Source organism: Crocodylus siamensis, chromosome 3 (genome assembly GCF_052110815.1).
Source record: "Crocodylus siamensis isolate JL-2025a chromosome 3, ASM5211081v1, whole genome shotgun sequence".
In the NCBI taxonomy this organism is placed as follows: Eukaryota; Metazoa; Chordata; order Crocodylia; family Crocodylidae; genus Crocodylus; species Crocodylus siamensis.
In genome coordinates this window covers 81788329-81801176 of record NC_143397.1, presented here as the reverse complement: position 1 = coordinate 81801176, position 12848 = coordinate 81788329, and the positions used below count along the sequence as shown (strand labels likewise).

Genomic DNA, 12848 nt, shown 5'->3' with positions numbered 1-12848 from the left:
CCAGTCCAAGGCACTGGGGTTGCAAAGCTGACAGGTTCAAGTTCTCAGCACAGTCCTTGAAGGGAGATGATCTGCCTCCTTCAGCCTCTCTAGAACAAAGCGGGTGGTGTCAGCACACACACTGCTGCTTCTTTTACAGATTTTTATACCCTCAGTTCAGCTTCTTTGAAGCATTCTCGATAGTGTAAATCAAATTGTCTTTTCTGTTGACAAGGGGTTATCTGGTTAGAACATCTCAGGAAACTGACTGATACTCAGGAAACACATACTTAGGAGCCAGCTTGCCATTCCTATGGCTAGCAGATATACTGATGGGATATCTCCTGATTTCTTCAGAAACAATAGATAGCTTGCAGCATCAGGGTTTTGGATTTTTACTTGTTGTGAACAAGCCTCAGCTTGGCATGACTTTTCCAGATCTTACTATAGTCCTTTAACAGACTTAAGGCAATTATTGGAAAGTTCATAACCTTTTGTGGAGAGGACTTCCACCAGTCGTCCCAGGAACAACACTTGTAGTCAGGGCTCCAACGGGCTGGATGCTGTGATGAACCCTTTACCATTGTTCAAATGTTGCCCATACCCCCGACTCAGTGTCTTGCCTCAGCATTCCCTAAGCTGGTAACCAAGTTTTAGCCAACTAAGTTTAAATAGGCCTCCCATAGTGGGACCGGGGAATGTATGGCCCGAGTTGCCTATTAAACTTACTTCTGCTTAGAGGTGTGTGTGTGCGGGGGGGAGGAAAAGTCCTTTGTAAATCCAGATTAGAACAGGTCTGATAAATGCTGAGCTGGGTGTGTGGGTTGATTAGCATTTGGAGCACAGATTCCCCATCATGCAGTGCTCCCCTGCTTTGCTGATCCCAGAATTCACTGCAGTCTCTGCTTCAGGCTTTCTGTTCTCCATCTCTCATGTAAATGAATGGTCATCTGGTTCCATCTCGGATCCAAATGAGACCTAGGGCAGTTGTTTCACTCTTGTCACCCTTATCTGCAGGGTTTTAGGTGTGTCTCTCACTGCATCTTAATCAATTTCTGTTTAGGTAGAGGGGGGGAGGGAGAGGGATTCTTTGTGAGTCAGTCTGTGTCCTGTGTCAGGGTTCCCCAAGAACATGGAGCTGAGAGGTAACATCCTGACCTAGGCCCAAACCCTGGCCCAAGACAGCTCAGACAAGACTCTCATTGAGTAAGCAGAAATAGATGGCACCATGCCATCCATTGGTAATTTTTGACAACTGTGGGGGAAAGGATGGCTGGTAGTGTGTTCTGGAGCTATGGGTAGGGACTTACTTAATTCACAGTTTCACAGATTTTTCAGAAACTACAGAATTCAGAGTTGTCTGTAAAATCAACAAAAAAATAAAATAAAAATAAAATGCCAGCTCCCCAGTTAGAGCCAGTGGTCCTTGCTGCTGGGAGCAGAAGACACTGCCCGGCAAGGCAGCACAAAGGGAAGCAGACAAGATGGCAGTTGCCCCCTTGTCCCTTCTCCCTCTCTGGGGCCTCTCTGCCAATCTGCACTGAGGAGCAGGGCTGGTCAAAGGGCAGCCAGCAATCAAGGTGGTGGCCACCCCCTCATCCCTCCTCCCCCTGGGTTCTCTCCACCAAGCAGTACCGAAGGACAGGGCTTCTGCAAAAAGCCTGCAAAATTGGCTTTGTGCACTGCAGGTTGGCCACAAAGCACCCTTTATCTCACCGTGCCTTAAGTAGGTCCCTAGCTGTGGGGATGGCCCATGGCTCAGGGGTGGCTTAGGGCATTGGGGTGTTTTATAGTTTGGGAATGCCTCTGGGCTCTGGTGTGGCAAACAGTTTGAGGAATTAGCTAGGTGCAGGGGTAGCTGTGAGTGCAGATTGCCCCAGGGGATAAAGATTGCCTCCCCACAGATTGTGGGTGCTGGTGGGGTACCCTAGTGCTCATAGACTGTCCACAAAGGGAAGAGGAGAGGGAGTCTACATCTCCTCCTTTCTCAGCCTTTCAGCCCCTCAGCCAGCCCTCTGCTCATGCTCAACATATGAAAACAAAATATAAAAACACACAATCAAAGCCAAGGCTTTTGTTTAGGTGCATATGAGCCTGAGCAGAGGGGTGGCTCAGGGTGGCTGAGGGAGTAAAGGCCTGAGAAGAAGGGAGGTGTAGACTAAAGTATAGTCTACTGGGGTCCATCAGGACCCACCCCTGCAGGAAGGAGATCTTTACCAGAAGGGAGGGTCATTGTGTTCTGCACAGTGCAGAGGAATTGAAAATTGCTGGTATACCTGTGCTTGCATCACAAAACTTGTGACTTGATGGCCCAGTTAAAGTGCTCAGTGACTGGACCAGTTAAGCCACTTGGTGGGTTAGTTAAAAATGAATTAATGTGTGAGAAGTGCTGGCTAGAAACCCAGTCCATCCTCCGCACTCCCTGACCATACTGCTTAAAGATGGTGGCTGCCAGCCTCCATCTCCTCTTCCCTCTGTGGACTTTCTATGCACACAGGGGTGCAACACTGGGTTTCAGGGACCACCTCCCCCTGGTCCAATGCTATCGGTTACTAGGAGTTACATTTCACAAGCCATTACCTAAGGGCACGTTTGGCAGAGCTCCTGCCCTCATGGAGGGTTTGAATTCCCCAGGACAGCTTTTTGGGGGAATGATGTACAAAAACACACAATCAAAGGCTTTTATTTAGGTGCATCTGAGCAAAGGCAGGGAGTTGGCAGAGGGAGTGAAGGCCTGAGAAGAGGGGAGATGTAGTCTAAAATATAGTCTCATGCCCCCCAAAGGCACTGTTGGTATGGCCGTTCTCTACCATTGGATGACAAGAAATGCCACCGCCCTCCCAGGTGCCTGCACCCCACCAGCAGGGGGCAGCACCACTAAAAAGGTACCTAAACTTTGCTGATGAGATAGGAGGGTGCTTCAGTGCTCTCTTTCTCTCTTTCCCCCTCCCTCATTGTACACACAGGACCCCTCCCCTCCTGGTCCCAGGCCGCTGGTGTGTCCCTACTCCTGCAGTCCAGTGATGCAGCCGAGGGCCACATGGTGCTGGAGCAGCCGTGTGCAGGGAAAGCTGCCCCAGGCAGACACTTCCAGGTGGAGGGGGTGGGGGCAGGAGGGGGCTGAGGGTGAGGCTGGCCCAAGTTGGCCTTTCTCCTGACTCCTGCCAGCTTCCCCTGGGCCCTACTGCCCCTGGCTCCTGTCAGCTTTCACAGGGAGCAAGGAGCAGATAAATATTAATTTTCTAAACTTTGTAGGTGCCCCGCAGGCTGGGTAGAATGGCCTGGCGGGCCGAATTCAGGCCTGTGGGCCGGATTTTGCCTTCCCCAAGTTAAGTTATCACCCTTTCTGGCTAAAGAGTATTGTTAGATAATAGAGTGTGAAGTTGGGGCATCTTAGACCACCTATCTTGATAGGAAATGGTAGTCTTTGTAGGGAGAATCTAGGCTTATTATCAGTAACCCACAGGAGGTGTCTCAACATGTTGGTTTCAGTAAAACAAAGGCAGAAATATGGATAGGGAAGGAATTCAAAATAAACAAGATCCAAGAAGGACATTAGTTTTAATGTTATGGGTTATTTTCCCTAAAGGGAAAAGGGTAGTACTTCCCATATTAACTCTCCTGCTAACTGTATAATTAATGGGCCTAGGTTAATTTGACTATGCCTTTAATTTCCTTAAGAACCGGATGCCAAGGTACTTGAGGTTTCTCTGTTGCCATCAAAATGCCTCTGCAGAGGGATCACTTCAGGCTATATCTAACTAATTTATTCCAAATTATCAGTTAGATAATTTTGCCTAATTCTTTGGCCACTGCTTGCACAACATTTGGAATAGATTGATATGGGTTTGTGTAAAGAGGGCCATTAACGCTTGTTACTGAGTGCAGGGTGACAGCAGCAGTGAGGCAGACTGGAAAGCTGTATCCTTGCTTACAGAGGAGGAGGCTGCAGGTGTAGCCACAGCAAAGCAGGCTGCAGAACAGTACACCTGAGGAACGCCTGTGCCCTGTTAGGGAAGAGGAGTGAGGTGACTAGAAGGGGTGAAACCAAGCAGGGTATTTAAACAGCTCCTAGGCTGAGGAATCAGTCTAATCCAGACGAGGAAAGGAGCTCTGCAAAACTGAAAGGAGACACAGGGAGATACATTTGTTTATGGTTTTGTTTCAGGGTTTGTGTTGGCCATGAGGCATGAGTGTGGTTGTAGAAGAGAAAAGGCCATGGTAGGTGCACAGGAGAGAGACTGCACAATTTGATCAATATACTTAGAGAATAGAGATAGGTGGAGACTGCCAGTCTGAGGCACTAGCTATAGAGCCTGGAGAGGGACTTACAGACAGTGGGCCTAGCAATGGGGCCTGGAAAGAAACTGTTAGACAAAGGGCTAGCAACAGAGCCCAGAAACAGGCTGCAGACAGAGGGCCTAGTGAGAAGGCCCTAAGAGTGCTTGGTTGAGGGCAGAACCTGTGGGCCTGGGAGAGACGAAGTTGAGGGTAGAGACTGCAGTTTTGGGAGAGCCCGGTTAAGGGCTGATAGTACAGGCTCCAAGACGAATAAGCCGTGTGTGGGTGCCAGAGAAAGAGCAAGGCCTGGAAGAGGGTAGCTGGTTGGGAGCACTTAGAGAAAAAGTGAGGCACAAGATACAAAAAAGGTGTTGGCTGAAACTCGAGAAAGCAAGGAATGCCTTGCTCAGGGAACTGACTCCATAGGAGGTGGAAGGCTGGGGCTAACAGGGCTTAGCCCCCACAAACTTTTCATGGCGGCTGGTGACAGATGCAGCACCATGGTGCTACCATCTTGCAGTGCCCAGTGCTGCTTGGTGTGCAGCCACTTTGCTGCCGCTGCATACAGCACCAGAGCGCACTGGCCCCACAAGAGGGGTGGTGGTATTTTCGCCCACCACTTATGAAATTGTGCTAAAAGATCAGTCATCATGCCAGCCCAGTTATGAGCAGGTTAGAGTGAAGCATCTAAAGCAGGGGCGGGCAAAATGCAGCTCAGGGGCCGGATGCAGCCCACCAGGCCATTCTATCCAGCCCACGGGGCCCCTAAAAAATTTAGGAAATTAATATTAATATGCCCTGGGCTGCTTGTCATGCGGCCCTCAATGGCTTGCTGAAACTAAGTAAGCGGCCCTCTACCCAAAATAATTGCCCACCTCTCATCTAAAGAGTCGCTCTAGTGGTCTGAGAACAGCCTCCCAAATTTATAAAATCATCAACGGTGTGACAGGCAAGAGCAAGAGAGGTGGCCAGTGCAGGGGGCAGAGTGCCTAATAGGTCTCAGTGGGCTGTTAGAGAGCACAAAGCACCATAGGGAACTTGAGGCCTTTTACAGTTTGTAACAAATAAGGATATTTCATCTGCATACAAACAGATTTTTGTGTGTTTCGATATCATATATTGATCCCTTGAATACTTTTTCTGTTTGACACTGTAAGTGGTTTTCATAGATTCATAGATGCTAGGGTCGGAAGGGACCTCAATAGATCATCGAGTCCGACCCCCTGCATAAGCAGGAAAGAGTGCTGGGCCTACGTTACCCCAGCTAGATACACATTCTGATGCTAAATTAATTAATTTCCTCATTAGCTTTCCTACTGGTCATTTTCAATGGTATCTGACTTTTATGGACATTGATTTGTCTCACAACACCCCTTTGTCATGGGTGGATGGTATTATCTGTTTTAAACTGATAGGGTACTGAGGCACAACAAGTTTTAAATCATATTTGAGACAAATATGGTTAAATTTGATACCAAGGACCTGATTTTTCAGAGTACCTAACATTGTATATAGTACTTAATGTGATCAAAACATGGTTCCCGTCAATTCAGTTGCAGCCGTGTTAAGGCCTTATGCAAGTCAAACCTCACTGGGTCAGGCTGGGCATGTGGCTTGAGATGAAACTCATGATTAATGACTATACATAAAAGATTTGAATTAAGTGACTTCACTAACATCACACAGGAACTTTTGGGCAGAGACAGGGATAGAATTAAATTATCTGGGGCAGTTTTCATTTGAGACCCTCCTTTTCTGTCTGTACTCCCCTGCCTTATTCATTACACATCTACAGATCTACCAGGTTCTACAAACAAAATTAAGTGCTGGTCCACTTTCATTACAACAACTACTTTCATTACCAGGCCTAGATTTGGATCCAGATCACAATATTCTGAGTACTGAATGAGGCAGTGGTCTTGTGGCAAAAACAGGATGTGGCCTTGTGGTTAAAGGCTGTACTGTAAATGCACAAGCAATGTGGCTGAAATAAGTTTGCCTCAGCAACCTCAACTCTTCAGTGCTTGACTTTCAAATTTCCCTAATGTTCCTTAATTAGTTTTTTTGTGTGTGTTTAATTTCTTAGAATTTTAAAAAGCAAACTGAGAAACTAGCAAGAGATATGAAAGGCAATAAAAAGGGATTCTTCAAGCATGTCAAGAGGAGAAGGAAGACCAAAGAAATTGTAGGCCCCTTATAGAATGCAGAAGGCAGTCTAGTTACAGATTATGCAGAGAAGTCTGAAGTATTTTATGCTTTTTTTTACTTCAGTCTTCACAAATAGGGTCAGTTACCAGATAGTGAGCATGGTTGGCAGCAAAGATAGGGAAGGAGTCAAACAGCCTAAAGTAATGGCAGAACAGGTTCGGAATTACTTAAAGAAGCTAGATGTTTTCAAGTCAGCAGGACTGGATGAGATGCACCCAAGGGTACTGAAAGAATTGGCTGAGGGAATTTCAGAGCCATTAACTATCCTGTTTGAGTACTCCTGAAGGTTGGGTGAGATCCTGGATGACTGGAAAAGGGTACATATAGTGCCCATATTTAAGAAAGGGATAAAGAAGATTCAGGGAATTACTGACCAGTCAGCCTGACCTTGATTCCTGGAAAGATCTTGGGACAGGTCCTCAAGGAATCCATTGTGAAGCACCTAGAAGAGAACAATGTGATCAGGGACAGCCAGCATGCATTCATTAAGAGGAAGCCATGCTTGACAAACCTGATTTCCTTCTATGATTAAATGACAGTCTCTGAGGATGGGGGGAGAGCAGTGGACACTATATACCTTGACTTTAGCAAGGCTTTTGACACTTTCTCTCACAAATTTTTCATTAACAAGCTAAGGAAATACAGACTAAATGAAAACACTGTAATGTGATTTCATAATTAGTTGATTATTACATAACTAGTGAAAAAGCCTATCAAAAATGACAGGCAAAAATAGGCTACTTGTTATAGGGTACCACATTTCTGTTATCCATTGTGTCATCACCAACTTGAGCTGTTCTGCCTGGTCTTCTTCTAGATCAGAGGTGTCCAGCCTTTTTGAACGTGGGGTCAGATCATTTTTATTACCCAGTGGGCCGGCGAGCCATATTCAAAGACCTCACAGGAAGTGGTATCACATCACCCCCCCAAAACGAAAGTACAGTGTTTACCTTCATTTCCCATCGCAGCACCTCGGTCCTCAGAAAACAGCTTGGAGGGCTGCATGGTGGCCCGCGGGCCACATGTTAGACAAACCTGTTCTAGATAATGGGTATCCATCAACATCTCCAAGTGTCTTCTCTCTAAAATCCTTCGGCTATTTCTTCAAACAGTGATGATTTTCCATGCATGGTGCATTTGGACTCAATCCTCCGCACGGTCCATGAATCATACATCACATCACAGTGATCTTTGCTCAACAGGCAATGCATTGTTGTACGATTGAATGTTTGTTTTAAAGTTCTGGTAATGCTCATTGTTCCAATTCATCATCGAATCCCACGAATACTCTGGAAATGATTGTCTTGGAGGCAGAATCACTTTATGCTTATGACAACAGCTCTGGAATTAGCCATCTGATGGTCTTTCAGCTTGGAAATTTAAAGAGTTATAAAATTGGCACACCATGTTCATCAATCCACAACTATTTTCCTCAATCTCGTTTCAGTGAATCTTTTGTTGTCTACTCTTTCAGCCTGTCTTCTATTGCCTCTGTGAACTCTTTGCCCTTCTATTGCATCTCTTCTATGACATCCTCTGTGCTCATCTGTTTTATTGCGTCTTACTCTTACCATTCTTTCTGCATTCAATTGTTGTGTATTCTCTGCTTCACCCACTGTCTCTGTGATCCCTTTGCCTTTCCATTGCATCTCTTCTACGATGTCCTCCTTCCTTATTTGTTTCATTTTGTCTTACTCTTGCCATTCTTTCTGCATTCAATTGCTGTCTATTCTCTGCTTCACCTTGATAAGGATGTTATGGGTTAAAGTAAAAATAAGGGTGTTAAGGGACAATTTTTGCTTGGATATTAAGAATACACCATAACTAATTGAAATCAATCACTAAAAGTCCATAGAATTGAGCATGACAGGCAGAATGGCAAAGGCACAAACAAAGCAAATTATTATAGAGGATTCGTTGGATATTCATTGTCAGTGAATCGTTATCAATGGCTCAATGTCTAAGTCTTCTTCTCATGTTTCTACACCGCATTTGACCATTTTGTTACACATGCTTGTGCTTGTTTATTATACTTTCCAAGATTTTTCATTGTACACGTGCCTTTGAGCAGCAGGCATTGCAGCAGGTGTTGCATAGTCTTAGGCTCTGTGCCACAGTCACAGGTGGTTGAACCAATGGTGTAGCCCTACTTCTCCATTCGTTCCTTGGAATGTCTGACTCTGGTATTAGGTGGCTGAGATATTGCCACATTTCCCATCATCAGCCCCTGGTGGTAAGGACTCAGCTGCTAGAATGTACATTTTTTCACTGTCAGTTATTTTCTTTAGCCTCTTGTTCCACATCTGCAGTCATGTCTTCTTGGGTGTGTTATTGAGAGGTTGGGTGCTGGTGAGGAAGCTCCTGCATGAATTCAGACATATGTGTGCTGTGGGATGGTCATACCGTGGGTGTCTCACATCTTCGGTTTGTCCTGCTTGTTCTATCTACAATTTTGAATGTTTAGGTGGGAGTCAAGTGGGATTCCCCAAAAGTATTTAACTTCTTCATTAATGATTTGGACAGTGCGATTGAGGATAAGGTTAGCAAATTTGCAGACAACACCAAGTTTGGTGAAGCTGCAGGTACTTTCCCACTGGAGAATAGGGCTAGGATCCAGAATGACCTGGATAGCTGGAATATTAGTTTGCAATTAACCAGATAAAATTCAAGAAGGACAAATGCAAAGTCACGTACTTGGGATGAAATAATTGAATGAACAAATACATACTGGGGAATGCCTGGTTAGACTGCAGGACTTCAGAGAAAGACCTGGGGGCTACAGTAGCTGAATAAGCCAAATATGAGCCAGCAGTATACTCTTGTGAAAAAGGCCAACAGTATATTAGATTGTATAAACAGTAGTATCACTTGCAAGTCAAGGAAAGTGATTCTTTTGTTCTTTTTAGCAGTGGTGAGGACTCACCTGGAGTACCATGTCCAGTTTTAGGCCCAACACTTCAAAAAGCATATGGGTAGATTAGAAAGCCCAGTGAAGAGCAACAAAAATTATTAGAATCCTGGGAAGAATGACCTATGAGGAAAGGCTGACAGATCTCAGGTTATTTGGTCTGGAGAAGAGAAGACTGAGGAGGATTTGATAGCAGTCTTCAAATATCTGAAGGGGAATTGTAAAGAAGATGGAGATACACTTTTCTGTGTGGCCCTAGGTGACAGGACTAGGAGTAATGGCCTCAAGTTGCAGCAGAGGAAATTTAGGTTGAAGATTAGGAGGAACTCTCTTTCTTGAAGGTGGTTAAGTATTGGAACAGGCTCACTAAACAAGTTTTGAACACTTAATTCCTGGAAAATTTCAAGTGCAGACTTGGCTGGGATGGTTTAGACAGGGATGACCCTGCCTTGAGCAGGGGACTGGCCTAGATGGCCTTGTGAGGTCCCTTCCATTATCTTATTATCTTATGTAATCCCTCTTCTTTAGATATTGAACAATATAATCATCACTCATCAAAATACTTGTTGAATATCTTGAGACAGCCACCATTCCTTTGAATTAATTTTGCTCCCTTTAACACAACACTTGGCTGGCCTGAAGAGCGAGAGTTCACATTCAGGAATCTGAAAGCTCCCGTGCATTGCAGTTCAGGACATCACTAGACTTCTGTCCCTCTTTTTAAAAATATTGATAGACTTTATTTCCTGCTAAAAAGAAGCTCAGTATAAAAACTGGAAAGTTCAGATTAATAGTACTTCTTCTCATAAGAGTGTTATGGTGATTCAAGTAGTTAGTGCATTGTATTGAAGTGAGTGATGTAAAAATAAGATTGTTTTAAGTGGGTGCCAAAAAACCTTTAGTATGAGAGAGGTAGTTATACAAACAGTAAACACTGTATTATAGTCGGGGTTACTAGTACCCCTTATAATTAAGGTTGCCTGACATTTTCCTTCATAAGATTGTACATTTGGTTGCTTATAATTTTGCCAGACTTTAGCCACATGGCCTGAAATTTTCCATTCCAGGTGCTGGTCTGAGGCAATTTGAGACAAACAGTGAGAGAGGGAGAGAGAGAGAACATGCATGCAAAAGAATGAAAGAAAGAATATGTTCAGCCCACATCAGACAATTTTCACAACCATTTCTTTGAGAAATTCTAGAAACCACTAGGTGTGGGAGCAATATCTTGACATTTGTCAGGGAGTGGCATTTGTATCAGTGATATGCTTTTAAAGAAAATAGCATGTGATTATATAATTAAAGACTATTTTAGAATGCATATTCCCAGAAGGGCTGAAAGAGGGGCATTTCTTAACTTTTACATGCTTAGTTTTGCGATCTTAATAATATAGTTTTCTAAGTAGAAAAAGAATATAGAATTTTGTTAAAATATACAGCAGTGTTTTCAGGACTGTTTTTCTGTTGTTTGTGCTGTAGACCCAGAGCTGTCTTTTGATAGGCATATTAATTGGGGCACTTTGTTCCTTTGCCAGGATTTCCTTTACATGCTACTGGAGGACATCCCTGAACAAAAAGGGTAAGTGAGAATTAGAGGTCAAAATATATGGAATACAGAGTAGAGGTCAGATGTATAGATCAGATATGCTAGCCAGAAATGTTAGCAAAAGTTCTCATTTAATATAGTTGAGATTCAAGATTTATATATTTATGTTGACTTATATTAGTATGTGAATGTGTGTGTGCATTTATATATTAGACTTGCACATGCACATGTTTTATATTTATCAAACATTCATATGTTTTAAGTGAGATCTCAAATACAGAAAATTAACAGGAAAAGTAAGTACAGGCAAATTTCAATAGCGTTGTTAATACTGAGAATATTTCACACGTAAATAGCACAAATAGCACCTTTCATCAGAGTATCTTAAATCACTATCTAAACATTACAACATATAACCTCATAGCACTGTCTTGTGTAGGAAAGTATTTAATTTGGTTTTACAGAAAGGAAAACAGCTCAGGTGAAGAGAGGTTAAGGGCAAGAGATTCAAAAGACATTAATGAATATTTGGTGACTCGTTGTCACATGTGCAAGAAAGTCTGTAGCAGAGCATTGAATTGACCTCTGAGCTTTTGTTTCTCTGTCTTGGGTTTCAGCAATAAATCACCCTTTCCTAAAACAACATAACTTCCAGTTTCCCAGAAAGTACACTACTGTCGGGTCAGTTTTTTCTATCTGCGCTCAAGTCAAAGTGAATCTTGTTCCAGAAATAATCCTCCTTGCCCTTAGTGGAACTTTTGGAGAGCAAGTGTATTAACAGACCTCTTTCTTGAGCCAGTTCTGATTGATTCATGTCAAAAGAGGGATGAAAGAGGAGCTGCTCCACCCTTGATGCATGTTGCCTGTCTGGCAATTAACTTGAATGACCTGGGAACACAGCATTGTCTCAGAAAAAAAGTGTTATCACATTTATCTTGCATATTTGACACATATAGTGAGCTGATAACAAAAAGTTTTCTCCTGGGAGAAATGCCATGTCTATTTTTACACTGAAGTACTGCTCAGTGAGTGCAAGGAAATCAGAATTGGGGTGAAGTAATTAACAGCAAATCAGATGCTAAAACAAGCAATAGGTTGATCTTTATGAGAAGAACCCTGAAAATGTTACTCAGTGTCTTAGGCAGCTTAATTGAAATCAAGAAAATACAAAATGAAAAAATATGGCTGTCTATAGTTGGTAAAAGCTATGTGTGACTAGCTAGCTCTCTGAGATGTGTGTACAAGTCATTGCTTTCAATGCAAATTGCATGTACGTATCTCTGAAGACCAGTGTCTCTTCATACATGTAATCAGTAATTTTTTTTCCCATTTTACAACAACTGTTTGGCTCATTGTTTAATCAGAGGGCCTGGAAGACAACTTTTATTTCTTATACTCCTGGATATTTAGTAGCTTCTAAAAACATTTATGAAGACTCAAGGCTTGAGTCCAGTATCAAAATTATAAAGTCTCAAAGGAATTCTAGACCAATGGCTGATTTTAGCTAAAAGTATAGCTCATGACAATGTGGTGACAATTTGACACGAGTGTCTTTCCATTTGCAAATATTTTATCGCTGCTGAGAATACTATTTAAATATATTAATACTATTTATCTGTACTTCCAAAAGGAAGTACTAAAGTATGCTGCAGTAACAATGTCACCATAGGGCAATGTGTAGACATGCCCACAGTGTTCTAGATTGAGCTGGAACACGGGTCAATCCAGGCCAGACCTAGCACATGGGGTCAGACCCAGTGTGCCAGGGCTAAGGTCATATTCCATGCTGAGTCCATCTGAGAAAATGATTGATCAATCAGAAGCCAGTGCTGCAGGCTGCTCTGTCTGATGCCTTCTTTCCAGCTATGGGCATGTAGGACACTGGGGGAGGCAGGCAGCAGTAGTCACAGCTCAGCTGTAGGCACC

General features: G+C 43.4%; 1 protein-coding gene across 8 annotated transcripts in view; it reads left to right on the top strand.

Annotated features, from left to right (window-relative positions):
- Positions 1-12848, top strand: part of AOPEP (aminopeptidase O (putative)) — a 323793-nt gene that overhangs the window by 180588 nt on the left and 130357 nt on the right. For all 8 annotated transcript variants that reach the window (XR_016441254.1, XR_016441255.1, XR_016441256.1 and 5 more), the window contains exon 10: positions 10912-10955. Coding sequence is in view for 5 of the 8 variants with exons in the window: in XM_090038607.1 (XP_089894733.1) it covers positions 10912-10955 (44 nt within the window). In the remaining 3 variants the exon portion in view is untranslated. The remainder of the gene's footprint in view (positions 1-10911; positions 10956-12848) is intronic.